Genomic DNA, 20603 nt, shown 5'->3' on the forward strand with positions numbered 1-20603 from the left:
TTCATTATAGTAAATGTTCCCTCTCAAGGGCTATACCACTTCTTAGTGCTAGGACCACACTGTATCAAACACCTGAAAAGAATTTAATGTTTTAGTGAAGGGACTTTATTTTGCCAATTAAGTGAAATTGAAGTATTCTTTCTCGAATAGAGGTAGCATGGCACTTTGTATAGCTAAATAAATAGAAATCTTTGAGAAGCAAAATTCATTCAATGTTTTCTTCTAAATTAGCAGCTTTTTGTCTTTTTAATCGCAGGGTGCTGTTTTCCTGGAAGGTGTGACAGTCAAACGTGTCTCTCAAGTTACAACGCAGCCCAAGCTTGGAGAAATTCAGCATAAATGTCAACAGTTCTGTGGATGGGGAGGGTATGGAAAACCTAATCCTTCTAATAAGAGTTACAATTGTGTACTTTCTGTCAGACTATATGCACAGTATGTGAGTCTAAGCAGATTCACAAGCATCAAAATCTATGTAACTGAATTATAACGAGCTGTGATGCTAATGATCAGTTTCTGAATATCTGGTTATGCACATTATTTGTATTGTTTTCTCTTGGGGATTATCTCTGGTTCCCTCATGAAATGTATACATATAAATTAACAAAAACCTGTTACATTTATATATAAAGACTACTGTTGCGATGCTCTGCAATTACCACTAAATGTCTGGAGAGCACTGAGATGACTATAGACCATCTTTTCATCCTGGTGTTTTCCATCACCAAGAAAGTTAAGTCCTGTCCCCAGCCAGGTCAAACAATTTCTGGGGGCCCTAATTTGGACAGAAGACTAACTTGTCTTTCCCTCCAACGAGAGGGTTCAAAACATGTTGTTCCAGATCCTTCAGTATGTAGCCACTCATCAGGAAACCATATGGAAAGCCATGTGGCAGCTGGGGATGATGGATCCTGCATCTTCCTCGTTCCAAACGCCCATATGTGCATGCGTCTTGTGCAGGAATGTCTCTCGAGCTAATGGTATCAGGCAAGCGGTTAGTGGGACGATCTAGTGGTTGTCTCGACAGCCCTCGTTCAGTCTCTCCAGTGGTGGCCTAAGGAGAACCTTCTGAAGGGCAAATCCTTCACCGCCCGCAGTAGAAGCCACTCTCACCACGGACGCATCCCTGTCAGGGTGGGGAGTACACCATCTACACCATACAGCGCACGGCACATGGTCACAATCGGTAGCGAACAAACATATCACCATGTTGGAGTTACGTGCTGTATTCAAAGCTCTAAAAGCCTTTCAGACACAACGACAGGGGAAGACAATTCTGGTCCTTACAGACAGCACCACAACCATGTATTCTCCAGCATGGGTCTGGCATGGATTCATATGCTCATGAATATTCCCCGTCGTCAGGCTGGGAATCCTCTGTAAAGAAAAAAAAATCAGTTTTGTTTCTGAACTGTCTTTCTATTAGTAACCCATCACTGGTCTCTGGGTCATACTGCCCCCAGCCAATGACTGCCCTCTACCTAAGCCCCTCCTCTGGCAGCCATCTTCATCGCAAGCTTTTACTGCGTTTTTTGAAGAGTTTACTGTTATATTTTCGGTCAATCGAGCCTCAAGCTCCACCGATTCTACTTCCGATCAACGGGGAACCGTTTTCGGAATTTTCAATGTCCCTCAAGGGCATCTTTTCGTCGAGTTTCCACTTCTCGGAGGATTCCAGAAGATCTTTGAGGCCTACCCCGCATGGACATGGCCCAGGACAAAGGAAGCATGACGCCTGTTGGATCCAAGCTGTTCAGGAGCTGCCCTGGATGCAGACTACAGAACGTCTTTGAGGATGAGCACTCTCGTGCCTCTACTGTTTTCACAAAGACAAATCGCATGTGGAGAAGGACTGTGCGTTTTGTAAGAACATGTCCGAACGGACGATGAAGGATCGTCGTACTCGGCTCACCAACTGGCTGGAGGGGAAGAGCCCAACAGCAGGTGAGAAGAGGAAGAAGTCCGAGCGGTCTTCTTAGACCTTTGAGGGTGCTCCGGCGACGGGGGCCCAACAAAAGGCAAAGCACCACGAGTCCGCCGGCACCGGGAGCGCCGATCGGTCGGGCTCCTCGGCTGCCAGGCAGGGCGCATTATCACCAAGGCCATCAACCACGAGCCATCGCTCTGGCTCGGTGAAAAGGAAGTCAGAGAACTCGGGTAAGCTTTGGGAGAAGCCCCGGTTCATCCTTACGGAGACAGCCAAGGGGACCGAGGCAGTGACCCTCCCCCCATGGTGAAGGCCTTGGGCACGCCCAAGGTCGGGAAGGCTCTGATTTACTTGGTTAAGGCCTCGATTGAAGGAGTAGTGGCGGCCCTGGTAAAACCTACGGGGGCTTCCCCAGTGGAGACGGCTTCAGGGGCTAGAATTTCCCTGCCACCCCGGAGGGAGTCGTCTTTTCTGCCTATCGAGAAGACCCCCGTGAAGCCCCAGCAGGAGAAAGAGGGGGGGCACGGTAGCCATAATGGATACAGATACCACCTCTGAGGATGAATTGGCTAGCGTCCAAAGGATCCTGGACAAGAAGTCTGACAAATCTAGGGCCCACGGGAAGCATCCCGATGAGGCCGACGAAGAGAGCAACGGGGGAGCTGACGAGGAAGATAGGGCCGTGGATAGCCCCACGGCCCAGCCGTCTGCCCCGTGGCAACCGGTGCCCGTACAAGGGGACAATTCAGGAGCCATCTTGTTGGCTATACAGGCCCTGTGTACGAAGATAAGGACAAGGATGCCCTTACCCCCTACCGACGACCCAGCAGAACCTGTCGGGGAGCCCACCTAACAAGCGGAGAAGAGTCCATCCTCCACCCCCCCTTCCAGCCTTCACCCCATCCCCTCCTCCGAGGGATGAGACAGGAACAGAGACGGCGACGACGGGGACGGACGATGACGGTGGTGATGACTGGATGGATCTCCCATCACCACCTCCCTGCCCCCCCCCCCCCCCGACGAAATTGGCTCCTTCCACGCCATGATCTCCAGGGCATCTGAGCTGTGCCCCGAAGAACAGAAGAAGGGCTTCTTCAACCAACGACAGGAGGCCAAGAAGAAGACCGTCCTCTCGGTCCCGTTGCTGGACGACATCTGGGACGAGGGGTTGGCGCTGTTGAAGAACCTGGCCACGGCTCCCGCTAAGAGAGACCGGTTTGGGAAGAGGTACCGGGTCCCGGACTCTGCCCATATGTGCCTCAGAGCACAGCCGTCCCTGGATTCAGTGGTCTCTGTGGGGGCCAAGAAGAAATCTGCGGTAAATCGTCGCCAAGGTGGCCAAGGCAGCAAGGCCACGACGAAACATGATTGAACCGGCCGTGACGTCAGAGCCCCACCCGAGCACCCAGATGGGAGGCTGGCGGGCCAAATTCGTCAGCGTGTTGGAGTCCATCTCCACCGACTGTTGGGTGCTGGATACCCTGGAATTTCAAAAAAGGTGTCCCCGTTTTCCACCCGTGGCCAGGAAGGAAAACCACGTCCCTCAACTGCTTCTGGAGGTATGAGCGATGCTAAGAAAGGGAGCCATAGAACTCGTCCCAAAGAGGCTCCAGAGTGTACTCTTGGTACTTCCTCGTCTGGAAGAAGACCGGCGGTTGGCGACCCATCCTGGACCTTCGTCGTCTAAACAAGTACATAAAGTCCCAGAAATTCCAGATGGTCACCCTCCAGCACGCGCTGGGACAACTGGAGGAAGGCGACTTCCTATCGTCGCGGGACTTGGAGGATGCCTACTTCCACATCCCCATTCTAAAAGGACATTGAAAATTCCTATGATTTGTGGTCCAAGGGCAACACTATCAGTTCAAGGCCCTTCCCTTCGGATTGAAGTCGGCTCCCAGTGTGTTCACCAAGTCTGCGCCTGCAGGGGATCTACGTCTACCCCTACCTGGACGATTGGCTCATCCGAGCAAAGTCAAGGGAACTCGCCATTGATCACAAAGCGAAGACCGTCCAACTGCTCACAGATCTGGGATTCTTGATCAACTTCGTGAAATCCCACTTGGTACCGTCGCAAGACGCCCTGTTCCTAGGAGCCAGACTCGAAACAGTGGCGCGATTGGCTTCACCATCGGAGGAGAGGACGAAGGCCATCCTGGGCAAGGTACAACAGCTGTTGACCATAGACATGGCCAGGGTGAGATCCCTCAAGTCCCTACTCTGTATGTTGTCCTCGTGCATCTACCTCGTACGCCTATGCAGGCTGCGGATGCGACCGCTGTAGGAGTTCCTCGACGCCCGTTGGATGCAAGTGGCAGGTAGCTTCGAGGACAGGATCTCACTCAATGAGACTTTCCACCAAGCGATCCGCTGGTGGGGCACCCGCGTGCATCTAGCGGCGGGCATGGACTTCCAGACCCCGGCACACCAGGAGACGGTAACAATGGACACCTCACTGGAGGGATGGGGGCATGCACCAGAGATCTCCACGCAAGAGGCCTTTGGCTCCCGGAGGAGAGGTCACTACACATCAATGTCCTGGAGCTCCGAGCCGTGTTCTGGGCCCTCAGGTCACACCTTACGTCCCTCAAGGGCAATGTGGTAAGGGTCTTAACCGACAACACCACCATGATGTTCTACATCCGGAAACGGGGGCACCAGATCCCCAGCCCTATCCAAGGAAGCACATCTGTCTTCTGGCCGTCGCCCAAGGGATGTTCCCGATACCCTTCCATCTGGCAGGAATAAAGAACACCATTGCCGACTCACTCAGGGAGCTGCGCTCGTGCCACGAGTGAGAGCTGCGGCAGGATCAAGTGGATCTCCTATTCCGACAATGGGGCAATCCCCAGATCGACCTATTCGCGACTGCGACGAACGCCAAGTGCCGGAGGTTTGCCCAGGTTTCCCCAGCCGGGGAGCATGGGCGATGCCTTCTCATTCCCCTGGGACAGCCTATTCCTGTATGCGTTCCCCCCGTTGCTGTTGCTGCTGCGACTCATCAGTCAACTCAAACGGTCCCAATGCAGGATGATCCTCGTTGTACCGGCATGGCCGAGGCAGATCTGGTTTCCAGACCTTTTGGACTTGTCAGCGTCAAACTACCGACGGATGCAAATCTTCTCGCCAGGGAAAGAGGCGCCATCCTCCATCACGACCCAGGATCGCTGAACCTGCAGGCCTGGCTTCTGCAGCACTAGAGTTCAGAGGGTATGATATCTCGGCAGACTGCAAGGAGGTGCTTGCAAAGGCCAGGGCGTCCTCCACTCTCAAATGCTATGGACACAAATGGAAGAGTTTCTCTGTCTGGTGCCGTGCACAGAAGATTAACCCTCTGCGGATTACGGCACCGCAAGTGCTGCCGTACTTGCTATCGCTGGCAAAGGCGGGGCTGGCGCATGCCTCCATCAAGATCCATCTGGCGGCTATCTCCCGCTACACCAGAACTTCAGGGCGGTCATCTCTATGGTCTCATCGCCTGGTGAAGGAGTTCATGAAAGGACTTGGAAAACATGGTGCTGACCAGGCTCATGGGTCCGCCTTTCGAGTCGCTGCATTCAGCACCGTTGAAGTTCCTATCGTGGAAGACAGCGTTTCTGGTGGCCATCACCTCCGCACGAGTGGGAGAGATCCAGGCCCTTTCCTCCATATCTGACATTCCACGAGACAAGGGTAGTGCTGAGGACGCACCCCTCCTTCATGCCCAAGGTGCCGTCGGACTTCCATCTCAACGAGCCCTTGGTGTTACCTGTTTTCTTCCCGTCGCTGGCTGAGAGGACTTTGTACCCGCTGGATGTGGCTAGTGCGCTTAAGTTCTACGTGGACCGCAAGAAGACCCTTCGGAAGACATCACAGCTGTTTGTGAACTTTGGACCTGTGAACCAAGGGAAGGCCCTCTTGAAGGCCTCCATTTCCAGATGGCTCTCCGGCTGCATCATGCACTGTCACAGGTTGGCAAACCGACCCTTGCCCGGCCGTCCGAGAGCCCACTCAACCAGAGCAATCGCTGCTACCACTGCGTTCCTGTCTGGTGTGCCCCTGCTGGACATGTGCAGAGCTGCTACGTGGAGGTCGACACACACCTTCACTAGATTTTACTGCGTCGACCGGGATTCCAGAGAGGAGTCCAGAGTGGGAAACCTGTTCGCCTGAAGGGGAGCCTGGTGAGGAGGTAAGATGCTTAATGTTCAGTTACTGTAATGCTTAATGTTGAGCCTTGCCACCTCCGGTGGTTGTGCATATGTGTACTGCTATGTATTCTTGTATTCATGAGAATGTGAATCCATGCCAGACCCCATGCTGGAGAAGGAACAAGTTACTTACCTGTAACTGTTGTTCTCCAGCATGGGTCTGGCATGGATTCACATGCAAACCCTCCCGCCTACCCCTCTGCGGCTCTTCTCTTGGGCCTACTTCCACTTTACATGCTACCAAATCCGAAGATGGCTGCCAGAGGCAGGGCTTAGATAGTGGGCAGTCATTGGCTGGGGGCAGTATGACCCAGAAACCAGTGATTGGTTACTAATAGAAAGACAGTTCAGAAACGAAACTGAAACTGATTTTTTTTTTCTTTACCGAGGATTCCCAGCCTGACAGGGAATATTCATGAGCATGTGAATCCGTGCCAGACCCATGCTGGAGAACAAGAGTTACAGGTAAGTAACTTGTTCCTTACTTGAACAAACAAACGGGGGCACTCACTCTCCAGGGCTGTCCAAATTGTCACAGAGTATTCGGAAATAGAAATTCAAACACATGTTCCTCCTGTGACAACAATATTCTGGCAAACTTGCTCAGCATAGACATGCAGCTACCCGTACAACACGAGTGGCACTTGCACTAGCACATTTTACTCAACGTCTTTGCAACATGGTGTCATCCAGACATCTACCTTTTTGCAACACTGGAGAACGCACAATGCCCAGACTACGCCTGCAGGAATCCCCAGACACTGCCCAAAGGGAACAGTCTCTGGATAACATGGTCAGGGAAATTTTTCTGTGCTTTTCCCCCAGTTCCTCTTTTCAACTTGATAGTTCACAAGAGGCATGCTAATCCTAATAGCACCAATATGGGCTTGTCAGATGTGGTACTCACATCTCATGGGAAACTGCGCTTGAAACAGTTTTCAGTTGTATACGCGCCTAATAAATGCTCAAGAAATAAAAATAAATGAAAATGTCACTTTCCCCTCCTTGCCCGTACAACATGCTGTCCCAAGACCAGGGGACAACACTACACCCATGCCCACGAACACTCAACTTAGCAGCATGGCTTCTGAGGTCATAGAGTTCGGGCATCTCTAGCTACCTCAAAGGTGTATGGACATTCGTAAAGAGGCACGGAAACCTAACACTATGCACTGTTATTCCAGTAAATGGAAACACTTTGAAATTTGGTGCAGTACTCGTAACATCCACCCAATTGAATGTTCGCCCACACACATAGTCCTTTATCTAACCCTCCTCTTAGACTCGCGACTTGTTTTTAATTCACTGAAGGTCCACCTTGCTGCCCTTTCTGCTTACACCACATCTCAAAGTAAAGTTTCCTGATGGAAAGTCCCTGTAACTAAAGCCTTCATGGAAGGGGTAAAAAGGCTTCACCCTTCTATTTCTAACCCAGCTCCCGGATGGGACTTGAATGTTGCCCTTACTAAACGTATGGGCCCTCCTTTTGAGACAATGCACAAGGCTAGTCTTAAGGCTCTCTCCTATAAGACTGCTTGCTCTTAAGTCCCGTCCCCTTTCCTCCCTACTGCATGGGCGTCCCTTCCAAGGGACGGGAGACGGAACCTTTTTTTACCAGAAAAAACCTTCTTCCCCTTTAAATTTAGAGGCGCGCATGGGATGCGGCCCTGGGAGCATGCGCTGCCCTGACTCCGCCCTCCGGCGCCACACCTCAATCCCCTTTTCCACGTCGACAGGCACGGGCCGAATTCACCAGCCCTCCTGGGTTTGGCTTCGGCCATTTAATTCCACGCGTGGATACTTCTTCTATTTGTCCTTTTTTGTCTTTATCATTCAGGTTATCGGTCCACAGGCGTCGCACTCCTCCCCGACACATGTCGACTTCTACAGGGTTCACAAGGTGTCCATCCTGCAACGGGTTCTTCCCGGCTAAAGACCCCCACGCCTTCTGCCTACAGTGCCTTGGCCCTGACCATGGCTGGCAAGCTTGTACCGCGTGCGACACGCGTTCCTCGAGGTCTCTTAAGAACAGACTGGCTAGGTGGAGGGAGCTCTTCCACAGATCGCTTCCAGAGGACCTAAAGGACTTTGTCTATTGTCGATCCAAGCCCAAGGTAGGGCCGCTCTTTTCCAGTGCACCCCGCAAGGGAGACTCCTTCCCAAGGACTCGCCTGCGCGGGAGGGACCTCCCTGTTCCTCGTACCAGCACAAGTACCGAGGCTGTATCAGATACTGGCCGACAGGCTGAGGGATCAGTTGATCCTCCCAGTGACGGTGCTCAGGGACCGGAAAGGTTCTGTTACCGGGTCTTCACCCGAGGGGCTACTCCCCAGTACCGGCATCATGTCCGAGCGGGCGCTTTTATGCAGTTCTATCGGCAGATGCGCCGAGGGCGAAACGCCTTCTGGGCCTCGGCCCGAGGAACAGGGTAGGCCCTTGATTCACACTCAACAGTCATGGGCGGGGCCCTGCGAGCCGAGCAACACGACGCAGGCACGTGGAAGGCAACTCGACAAAATGGCCACTGCGCCAGAAAATCCAGACAACCGGCGGATGCCCCTTCACGGAAAGGACTGGCAGAGACAGGCAGAGGACTGTGTGTCGAGGTGGGACTCTTGTCAGCCAGGAATGTGCCCTACAGCTTACCCTTCCTTTGCGCAAGGCAGGTTCAGGAGTAGACCACAGAAAAGAGCACGATCACCTGAGCCTCCACAGATCACTCTGTGCTTCACTGACAAGAGTCCCTTCTCCAGCATCACTACATAGACCTCGATCTCCAGTTCGAGATCCAACTATGGTGCCTTCATCTGTGTCAGTCTCTGTTAGGGAGAATTCTCATTTATGGCTAATTTCCCTCACCTAGTGAGTCCCTCAACAGCTTTGCTGGATTTCTATGGTTTATTTTTTTCCACCTGGTAAGAGTCTGAGCCTTTTTTCCCACTCTTACATGTGTTTTGCCATGTGTATTTCTACTTTTTGTGTGATCTGGAGCCACACCACTCCATGAGCCTTGCTTTTTGTGTGTGTTACACAGCACCTTCAGTGCAGTGACACCAGGTTTTCTTTGAGACTTCCCCCTGACTCCATTTTTCTGGGGCTGACTACTGTCCCAAGAAACATGTAAAGTTGCCATAAACTTTATGTAGTCTCTTTAAACTACAGACCCAGTACCCCCCATCTTAAATGGAGTATTGGAAAGGATTAGTTCCTACCCCTTTTTGTCTGTGCCTCCTGGAGCCTTGTTTCGCTCCCTTAACATTAAGAATTGGCTGGTGGCAGTGGTCTCTACCGTACCTTTTCTTCCGCGATTATAGTATATAGACATGGTACTGTTTTAGGCTATTGTATTAGCCTTGAACATAAACCCACTTGACCAAATACATTTTATTTTGGTTCCGGTCAGGTTAAGTCGCCATTACTTTTTGTTAAAGTCCTCCTTGTGTTTTACTTTTAGCGCCAAACCAGGTTTGCCTTCTTTGTTCGCCGTCCTTTTGCGGGCTTCTGCCCAGAAGCCCTCCTTTGGTGTCTGGGTGTCTAGGTGGGCTAAATGTGAGGGAGGGGTTTAGTAACCCCCTGCACAGGGTCTCCTTGGAGACCCAGGTCGCACTTTGTGTCAATTGGCTGAGGTGGTTGTCCGGGCCGGACAACCCCCCTGCTGGGTGATTGACAGCCAGGCTGTGTGAATGGGGGATTTTGGCATAAAAGGCAGGACTGTTGGGCTGGAAGTCAGAGTCGCCACCGGAACTGCAAGAACCGAAGAGAAGCAGAGTAGAAGACAGCTGCTGCAACTCCCGAATCCCGGTGAAGCGCTGCTGCAGTCCTGAGCTATCCACCCTTTAACGACAGAGAAGATCCAGTCTTCTTCCCTTGATCCTGGTGTGATCAACCAGCTCACCTTCAACATCGCTGCACACAGCTGTAGTGGTCCGGATAGCCATCAGAAGAGCCCTCCTGTTTTAAAGGAGTGCACCTTTTATTCACTGTTGCTTCACTGCTGCTGGCTTCATCCCTGGGTAGTAGTGCAGATCGCTCCAGGCGTCGTCCTTCTTGTCCCCACGACTGAAGCTTCAGGAACCGTGAGTCTGCAGGAACTACCAGGAACATCTGCCGTAGCACCAGCTTACTTCATACGAATAAGGACTGTGTCTGTTTGGTCGTTCTCTCCGTCCGACCTTGAAGAATCGGAGTGAACCCTTTTCCTTTCCGAAGGCTTGTCCTTTCTTCCTTCACTCTTATAACTTTTGCTTCCCTTTGACAATATCCAAGTACTCCAGGCAATCATTAATCGTGGACTGTTCTTACCGTGTGATTCTCGACAACAGGATTTCTGTTCCATTTGTGTAACGCTCACCTGATTCCCGTAGAGGCGCCGGTCTTGACTGGGCGTATACCCTATCTTCAAAGGTGATGTGTAACACACGGCTGGCTCTTTGGGCTGGACCTCTGTGCACTGTATGTCTGACTCGAAGGGTAAGATGTCTGCAGATAGAAAATATGGGATTAAGGAACTGGGTTATTGAATGTCTCTCTCTTCTTCCCTTTCTCTTCTCCTGTAGAACCCCAAAGGTTAACGCTCTCACCTTAGGTAAGTGAACGCCGTGCTCTCCATCTGCCTCGGGACAGGGTGCTGTAACCAGTTTCTTCACTGGATAAGGGGAGCAGGCCTCTTGACTTCAGAGGACTGCTGTCCGTCGTTTACTGCACGAACGGTAAGTTTCGAGTAATTCTAATGTCTTTAAAGTCTTTAGTAATGATGTTTCTTGTTTTGCAGGGTTCCGGCGATGGCGGATGACGGGCTGAAGTGAGTTGGAGATGGAGCCCGTGTGATGAATAGAAGCGCCTGGAAGCACGTAAGTAAGCTCTTGTTGCCTGCTTCACGATGCGCTCTAACTGTCTTTTTATTTTGCAGGTACAAGTTCGGAGCGGCTGCAGGGTGCCGGAATACCCACTGGGTTAGATGTGGAAAGGAGTAATGGCACGTGAGTATTAAAGTTCCCCAATGTCTTTAAACGCACCTTGTTTTGTCTTTCAGATGCCGGAATGCAGTGTGAAGACCTCCGGAGCGCACGAAGAGTAGGTAAGCCTTTGTCTTTCAGATGCCGGAATGCAGCGCGAGGCGTTGGTGACAGCTGATGGACCAGGTAAGTGAAGAGCTGTCACTGAAGACCGTAATGCTAACCTGTTCTTTCTTGTCTTTATAGGTGTTGCTGAAGACTGGATTCAGGATGGTAAGCCTTTTTCCTTAGGCCCAGGATCAGATGCAGAAGACACGATGGGCGTTCTGCTGCAGAGGATGCAGAATAACGCAAAGCAAGATTCATCCATCGGGTGTGGTTTAAATAGCCTCCTGTAGTGCTTAGGTGTCTCCTTCCACAGCCACGCCTAGGTAAGAAAAGAGTTCCTGCTTTCCAGAAGAGTTCCAGTGCTGTGAATCTAGGGAGTGGCTCCTGCCCCACCCAACAGGAAAAGTAGTTCCAAACAGAAGAGGATCAGAGGCTCAACTGGCAGGCAAGTAAGCAGCATGGTCTGCTGCAGGTAAGTCCACCCAAGCATTATGAGCCCGGCGCTTCCAGCGCTGGGACTGGGCATATTTATGAGCCTGGTGCCACTGGCGCCAGGACTGGGTCCAAAAGGTCCCAATCGGGACTGGTTGGCACTCGGAACCTGGGTTATGGATCTGCTTCCAAGGGAGTTGGGAAAACCCTGACCTTTTGGAAGCAGAGATCATGACAATTTGACACTGGCACAGGCCTAACGACTTCTATCTACCTTTTAAAAAGTGTCCTCTGTTTCTATTTGCCTTGACAAAAGTATTGCCTATGATTTTTATTCCCTATTCCCTTGTTTTAACTCTTTGTGCTAAGTGTGTTGGACTTCGGGTGTATTTCTTCCCGCCGGTGTATTTCTTCCCGCGGGTGCGCTTTATTTTCATAAGACCGAACTGTTATTACTGTCAAAAAGTGATCGCGTATTAACGCCCGGTAACGTCTTTCTTTCAAAACACCGGTTTGTCAAAGTCCAATGTACTTACCTTGAATTGATCTAAACAAGAGAAATTGGTTGTGTAGCATATTTTAAGTGTGGTTTTATTTTTCTAGAAGTGAAGTGTTTTGTGAACAGATGGTTTAAAAATAAATGTACTTATATATTTTTTTTCAACCAGAAATCTTGAGTCAGTGTGTGTTTCAGTCACAGTAATTGTAGTCCTTTGTGTAATCTCTACTACTGCTCATTTTCTCTTGAGATAAGTCTGGCTGCTCAGCCATTGATACCACTTTACTTTGTAATACGGGCTTGTACCAAAAGTGAAATTGTACTACCACTTGTAGTCTTAATTGTGTGCAGTGGTCCCTAAGGGCACTGCATATGATTCTGCCTAACACTGGTGTGCAGCGGTGGGATTTTTAAGTATAGTGATTACACTTAGAGTGCTGTTATTACCTTGGGTCAACTAACCACAAGGCTAAACGCCACTAAAGTCTATTCACTGAAAAATCATGTTAAATATGGAAAGCTACTGTGAAGAGAACCTCTTCAACTACACTGCTGAGGTTTTAAGAAACATGTTTAGGGAACAGATCCTCTCTGGTAAAGGAAAGAAATCTGAACTGGTTGCTAAGTTATTGGGAAAACAAAGTCTGGAGAGTAGGTACGAAGGGCCTACCCCTCCAGTAAATGTGGATAATGATGTTTCTAATTTTGAGAGTTTTGGATCAGAAGAAGTAGATGAGTCTATATCAGAAGGCCCTTCAACTCCTCTCCCTGCCCATAAACCACAACCTCTGTCCACAGGGACCCCATCAGGTCTTACACTCGCTCCTGAATTTATTGCACTTGAGAAAATGAGACTTGAGTTGGAAGTGAAACGTATTGAGGCACAAACTGCTATGAAACATCAAGAGTTAAGGCTCAGGGAAATGGAGATTGCCCATGCTTTAGAGATGAAGAAATTGTCTTTGGAAAATGCTTCGCTCCCAAGATCTTCTAGGTCTTCCAGCCCTAAGAGACACTGTATGCCAAAGGAAATGATTGGTATGTATGAGACTAAATTTGATGTTTTGGATTGGTTAGCAATGTTTGAATATAATCATGGGATTCAGGATATCTCAGGGAATCAGTTGATTCCTTGGCTTTTCTCTAGGCTCCCCCCTGTTGCAAGTGATGCTGTAATGGAGTTGGAGGAGGAGAAGCAGGATTATGAGTGGGGGAAGCTAGCTTTGATAACTAGATTTGGAAAGACCCCTTCCCAGTACCATAAGAGGTTTAAGTCCCTCAAAAAGCATGATGGTACCCCTTGGGCTACCTGGGTGTGTGAATGTTTGAAAAACTTAGATGGTTGGGTTAAGGGTTACAAAGTGAACACTTATGAAGGTTTGAGGAATCTTGTTATGATGGAGTCAATTTATGATGCCTGCTCTCCTGAACTTAGACAGCACTTGGCTGATTCAAAGGAGATAGCTCCTAAAACGTTAGCTAAGGCTGCTGACTTATGGGTTGCCAAACGGGCTACTCACAAGGAGTCTGGGGCAACTCAGAAGAAGGATGAGGGAAAGCAGCTAAAGAAAGATAACACAGAGAATTCCAATACCTCCCATCCAGAAGGGGTCCCCAAACATATCCAGGGTAAGCCACAAGGGAAACCAAATAGGGCTAGTGTACATCCTGGTGCCAAACCAGAGGTAGGTCAGGACAGCCCCCCATTCCAGAGAGCATTTGGTAAATGCTTTAGTTGTGAGTCAACTGACCATGTGAGAGGAGATCCCAGATGCAAGGGTAACCCCGCAGGGGTCAGCACTACCTCCTTAGCCTTCTCTCCAGAGGGAGAAGTACAGATGGCTCATGCTCACTTTCACTTGTTTGCTGAAGAACATTTGGCTCTTCAAGCAACTGTAGCCTTAAAGTCCAAGGGTCTGGGTAAGAAACAACATAGTGATGTGCATGACTCAATTTCTGAAAACTCTAAGGAGTATTATGTGGACAGTGTTCTTGTCAATGGCCAGTACACCCCTGCCATGAGACACACTGGGACCAACAGAACAGTTGTGGACGAATGATTTTTCAGGCCTGAGGATGTTGCTAAGGCACCCAAAGGCGCCACCAAACTTGGTGGAGGCCCTGTCCAAATGGTTCCTATTATACCAGCTCTCATTCAGTATAACAAAATGACAGTGAGGATCCCTGTCAGTATTCAGAGTGAGGTGCCTAGGAGAGTCCTGTTGGGGAATTATCTAAACTCTCTACGAGTAGTATCCAGTACCCCCAAGTCTCACAGTATGGAGAACCAGAACCAAACCAAATTGGCTAGAGAGGCCACCTTAAGGGACCACTCTGAGCCTGTGGGAACCTCTACAGAGAACCCCACTACAAGCCCTTGTGTTATTAAGTTGACCTCTAACCCAGGCGAATTTCAGGCTAGTATGTTAGGGAAATGGGAGCCCAAACCAAGCTCTGTCATTGTTCCCCTGGTTTTAAAGTCTCTGACTCCCCCTCCTTCTGAGGAAGAGGTGGATAGACCAACTGGACCCCTCTCTAGGCCTAAGAGAACTGGTATTTCTCAGTGGCAGTGGAAAAACAGAAAAGACAAGTCTAAGGCCAAAAACCTTCAGACTGTTGGACCTTCTACAGAAGACTCCAACCCAAATCCTAATGTTAGGAGAAAAACTCCTAAAATAGGTAAGGTTAGATCTGAGAGGAAGGGGAAGCATGTACCTTGCTTATCCCCAGCCCCTCCAACCAAGATACCCTAGACCCAACCTGCTCCCAAAAGAGAGGTGGTGAGGAAACCTGGAGGCCCCTCTAGATCTAATGGAATCCTTTATAAGGACCCCTTGAAAAAGCCTATCACAGGTTCAGGAGTTGGACCAACTTCTGAGGGACTGGTCAACCAGATCCCCTATAGATTTAAAAAGAAAGATGTCTCTCAAAGGGTGTGTAGGTCATATAGCTTACAAAGGAAAACCTTTGATTTTACCATTGAACACAGAGCAGGAAGTCACCACCAAAATGGTGATGGGCTCTCTAGGATGTTTATAACCGACTAAAGGTATGAGATCCATCCAGGAGTAGATTAGATCCTCCTGTCCCTTAGTCGGGGGAGGGGAGGCGATTGTTAGGGAGAATTCTCATTTATGGCTAATTTCTCTCACCTAGTGAGTCCCTCAACAGCTTTGCCGGATTTCTGGGGTTAATTTTCTTCCACCTGGTAAGAGTGTGAACCTTTTTTCCCCACTCTTACATGTGTTTTGCCATGTGTATTTCTACTTTTTGTGTGATCTTGGGCTCTGGATCCACACCACTCCATGAGCCCCACTTTTTGTGTGTGTTACACAGCACCTTCAGTGCAGTGACACCGAGTCGTCTTCGAGACTTCCCCCTGACTCAATTTTTCTGGGGCTGACTTCTGTCCCCCAGAAACATGTAAAGTTGCCAATAATTGTATGTAGTCTCTTTAAACTACAGACCCAGTAGACCCCATCTTCCATGGGGTATTGGAAAGAGTTAGTTCCTATACCTTTTTGTCTGTGCCTCCTGGAGCCTTGTTTCGCTCCCTTAACATTAAGAGTTGGCTGGTGGCATTGGTCTCTACCCTAACTTTCCTACCGCGATTATAGTATATGGACGTGGTACCATTTTAGGCTATTGTATTAGCCTCGAACATAAATCCCCTTGACCAAATACATTTTATTTTGGCTCTGGTCAGGTTTACTCGCCATTTCTGTTTGTTAAAGTTCTTCTTTTTTTGGCATCTGGGTGTCTAGGTGGGCTGAATGTGAGGGAGGGGTTTAGTAGCCCTCTGCACAGGGTCTCCTTGGAGACCCAGGTCGAACTGCAAGAACCGAAGAGAAGTGGAGAAGAAGACGGCTGCTGCAACACCCGAATCCCGGTGAAGCCCTGCTACAGTCCTGAGCTATCTACCCTTCAACAACAGAGAAGATCGAGTCCGGAGTCGTCTTCCTTTGAGCCTTGTGGGATCAACCAGCTCACCTTCAACAGCCAGAGAATCCTCTTCTGGGTCGAAATCGCTGCACACAGCTGTAGTGGTCCGGATAGCCATCAGAAGAGCCCTCTCCTGTTTTAAAGGAGCGCACCTTTTATTCACCGTTGCTTCGCTGCTGCTGGTTTCATCCCTGGGTAGTGCAGATCGCTCCAGACGTCGTCCTTGTCCCCACGATTGAAGCTTCAGGAACCGTAAGTCTGCAGGAACTACCAGGAACAACTGCTGTAGCACCAGCTTTCTTCATACGAATAAGGTACTGTTGTACTGGAGGGCGGAGCGACCTCTGAACGGGCCCATGAGATTCAGAGCTCGCCCCCCGGCACCTTAAGTCGAGATAGCTGCACCTAGAGGAGGATGGGGTGCAGGATTCTCTTACTCCAACACCAATCAATAAGGACAAGTCAATGGTTTGGCAAAGGGAAGTCTGTTGAATGACGAGGACAAAAAAACGGGGAAACACATGGAATTCATCAGAGCTGCGATCGCCTGTCTTGCTTCAACTTCCAAATTCTTCATGCAAACAGTAACTTTTATAGCAAATTCTCGTCATCATTGATGTGTAAAACTCATAAATTTGATATGTCGTCTTATTGTTCGGGAAAGGTAACTTAAGTAAAAGTACTATATCTGTATATGGTAACAGAGCGTGGGGATTGGATTACTCTTATCGGGTGGGCATCTATGCCCATCCCTCTACATCACTCGTGATAGACGTCACTAAAAGTACGTCGTCTTATTGGTTCTACTTACTATAGGACCCTAGATTATTTGGTCCATCGTGATTGGGTCGTTGCACCCCTAGACATAAATCTCCACTTTAATTAGCAGAATGCAGAATGGACACACAGATGCGGCGTGCCCCAAGATTAACCCTGCCTCCCTTCCATCAATCAGTACCTTAGGGCTATGTGTCAATTAGTTGGCTGAGGATAGCCTCGAAGCTGTAGCTTCTTAACAGGAAAAGTTATGGTATCTTCTGAGTTTGGAAGACATCAGATGTGGGCACCTCTTCGCGCCAGGCTGGTCACGTGTCAGTTCACCGTGAATCGGCTTCAATTTCCCTCTATTTGTGTGTACGGTCCTTTGTTCAGCCTCATCACCTGCCTGGGCCTCCTTATCTCGACCTTCAGGGGGCAGGCTCCTATGCTCTTAAGTTTCGATTCTTCAGAGTTGCTGCTCTCCTCCCTTCCTTGGGTTGACCTCGAATTCCTAACCATGAGCTGTTTCTTGCTGAGTTTTGATTCCGCTCTTCTTTCTGACTTTGAGCTAAATTATGAATCCTGGCCTGTTCGTCCTCAATCATCCTAGGCTTAATTCTGCTTTTATAAATGGAGTCGCACTTGTATAGTGTGATTCTTGAGGTAGATATATATATATAGTTGGCGCTTGCCGCTCTATTCTCCTACTAAGCATTGCAAGCAGTATCGTTTCCTTAGCTTCTTGCATTTCAAGCCTATTTACAGGCATTTAGCCACTAACATACTTCCGTTCTGCTTAAATGGTTACGTTTCTCCATAGTTTAGCATTGTTTCTTCTTTTATGTTCATTACATCCTTATTCACAACATTTCGTCCTTGTTTATCACCTTTTGGTTGTTGTTTCTTTATCTGTGAGTCTGTCCGGACCATTGTGGCGTCAGCATTCGCCTTCCATTAAGGCCCTTTGGGTCTATTCCGGGACAGTTTGTAAGTAGTCTTCATTTCGTGTCAGCTGTTGGTATGGTTGTCTCAATGGGTACTTTGCTGCCCATGGTTGTCTGGTTATGGGTGCTTCAATAGGCATTCATGTCCTTCTAATGGCCACTGGACAGAGCCCTACTGTAGCTCTCTGTTGGTTTATTTGCTCCTTATATGTCACATATCTTGGTGAGTATGCTGCTTCTGGCATCTCAAACTGGGTGGCTGGAGTGCAAGCCATATCTGGGACCTCCTCTACACAGTGTCCGTTTGGTCGTTCTCTCCGTCCGACCTTGAGGAATCGGGGTGAACCCTTTTCCTTTGCAAAGGCTTGTCCTTTTTTACTTCCCTCTTCTAACTTGTGCTTCCCTTTGACAATATCCAAGTACTCCTGGCAATCGTTAATCGTGAACTGTTATAACCATGTGATCCTCGACAACAGGATTTCTGTTCCATTTGACACTGGCGCAGGCCTAATGGCTTTTATCTACCTTTTAGAAAGTGTCCTCTGTTTCCATTTGCCTTGACAAAAGTATTGCCTATGATTTTTATTCCCTATTCCCTTGTTTTAATTATTTGTGCTAAGTGTGTTGGACTTCGGGTGTATTTCTTTCCACGGGTACGCTTTATTTTCATAAGACTGAACTGTCATTGCTGTCAAAAAGTGATCGCATATTAACGCCCGGTAACGTACTTACCTTGAATTGATCTAAACAAGAGAAATCGGTTGTGTGTAGCATATTGTAAGTGTGGTTTTATTTAATAGAAGTGAAGTGTTTTGTGAATAGTTGTTTTAAAAATAAATGTACTTATATACATTTTTTTTCAATCAGAAACCTTGAGTCAGTGTTTGTTGAGTCACAGTAATTGTAGTCCTTGGTGTAATCTCTACTTGTAACGCTCACCTGACTCCCACGGAGGCGCTGGCCTGGTTTGCGCTGCTGTGACCTCTTCTAAGGTGATGCGCAGGGTTCGGAAGACGGACTGGACCGGGCCCCCCAAATCTTGACTGTCTGGCTCGCAGAGGTACACTTCTGTAGGCGAAAATAGGGGATTAACTGTCTGCGGGGTAATGCAATCGGCCTCCCACTTTCCCCTCTCACCCTCCTCGAAACCCTTCTGTGATTTCCCCGTAGCGTCTCACCTTAGGGTCTGGAAGGACGAGCTCTCCATCCTGCTTCTGATGCAGGGGCGCGTTGGTATCCAGTTACTTCACTGGATTTTCGGATTGGTGAGAACCAAACTTTGCTTAGCTTCCAGGTAAGTTTTTTGATGAGAGGTTCCCCTTGTGTCCATGAATTAATGCGCTAATGCTAGTGTCTTTTTCCCCATAGGGGCCGGGGTACGGAATGCCGGGGAAAAGGCACCGACCCGAGATGAAAGGAGAAATCCTTGTAGAAATCAGGTAAGTCTTTAATGAGCGTTTTGCTAATGTCTTTCATTCGCTCATTAACGCTGATGTCTCTTTTTTCCCCTTAGGGTCCGGGGTCCGGAAATGCCAGGATGCGGCGCTGACCCGAAATGAAGAGGGAATGAACCAACTGGTAAGTCTTAACATGGAGATTTAGCTTTCCTTATTCCCTTCTCTCTCTCACCTTTTGTTCTGGTCTTTTTCTCCCTAGGCGCTGGGGAGTGACTGCGAATCCGGATGATCGCTGCTGAACATGGAGGCGCCCTGTAAAGACGAGTGGAATGCGGCGCTGCAGCGATCGACGCGATGTGCTTTTAAATAAGTCTTCCTTTTCAGGATTGTCGGCGAGATGTCTCCGGGATGCGGATTTAGCAGATAAGGACTTTTCCTTATTCTGTTCTCTTCTTCTCTTCCTTTGCAGGTGATCCAGGATGCTGGCAGGTGTGGCAGAAGTCAGGATGCAGGAGCAGACACGGTGAGCGTCCAGCTGCTAGATGCAGAACAACGCGAAGCACGTGTGGCTGTTTGGGTGGGGTTTAAATAGCCTTGGAAGAAGTTCCAGGTATGTATCCTTCCCCGACCACGCCCGGATGGTAAATTAGCCCCACAGGTAAAGTAGTTCCTTTCAGGCCTCAAGGAGGCCAGGATCCTGCAGCATGGTCTGCATCAGGTAAGTGCACCTAAGCACTTCCATAATGAGCCTGGTGCCATAGGCGCCAGGACACTGTCCAAAGGGCCCCTATATGGGGTTGCTGGGTCCTTCCTTGGGGACTGGATGTCCGCTTTCGGGGACGCAGGGCTTGAACCGGCTCCCCGGGAGCGGGCATCAAGGCACTACTACTGCTCATTTGCTCTTGAGATAAGTCTGGCTGCTCAGCCATAGCTACCACTTTACTGTGTAGTATGGGCTTGTACCAAAAGTGAAATTGTACTACCACTTGTAGTCTTAATTGTGTGCAGTGGTCCCTAAGGGCACTGCATATGATTCTGCCTAACAGTCTCTGATTGGCAAGAGGACCCGTTCAGGGACTTCTCAGATCCTGAGGAAGGTGAGATCACGCAGGAGCCTGATGCTCCCAGTGAATTGGATGATTATGTTGTCGAGAAGCCCAGGAAGAAAGACTCCCCAGGTGATTCTTTACCTCCGGACGATTTGGTATTGTTTCATACTATTATTGGTAAAGCTGCGGACTTGTTCAAAATACTAGTTTCATCGGAAGAGAAGAAGTCGGTGCTTTATGAGCCCAGGGACAAACGCAGAACGGTTTCCACCATTCCCCTTCTCGACACCATATGGGAGTCTGGGTCGAAGATACTGGCCACACCTTTATCCACACCTGCGTTGGTTTCAAGACCTGAAAAGAAGTACAAGGCTCCTGACTCAGCATCGCTTTGTTTAAGGGGT

At 49.2% G+C, this 20603-nt stretch overlaps 1 protein-coding gene across 2 annotated transcripts in view; it reads left to right on the top strand.

Moving 5' to 3' along the window:
- RNGTT (RNA guanylyltransferase and 5'-phosphatase) overlaps positions 1-20603 on the top strand; it is a 2962270-nt gene that overhangs the window by 428230 nt on the left and 2513437 nt on the right. For both annotated transcript variants that reach the window (XM_069606512.1, XM_069606514.1), the window contains exon 7: positions 257-366. In XM_069606512.1, coding sequence (XP_069462613.1) covers positions 257-366 — 110 coding nt within the window. The remainder of the gene's footprint in view (positions 1-256; positions 367-20603) is intronic.

The sequence above is a fragment of the Ambystoma mexicanum genome, chromosome 4p, assembly GCF_040938575.1.
Source record: "Ambystoma mexicanum isolate Mex_15411 chromosome 4p, UKY_AmexF1_1, whole genome shotgun sequence".
Taxonomy (NCBI): Eukaryota; Metazoa; Chordata; class Amphibia; order Caudata; family Ambystomatidae; genus Ambystoma; species Ambystoma mexicanum.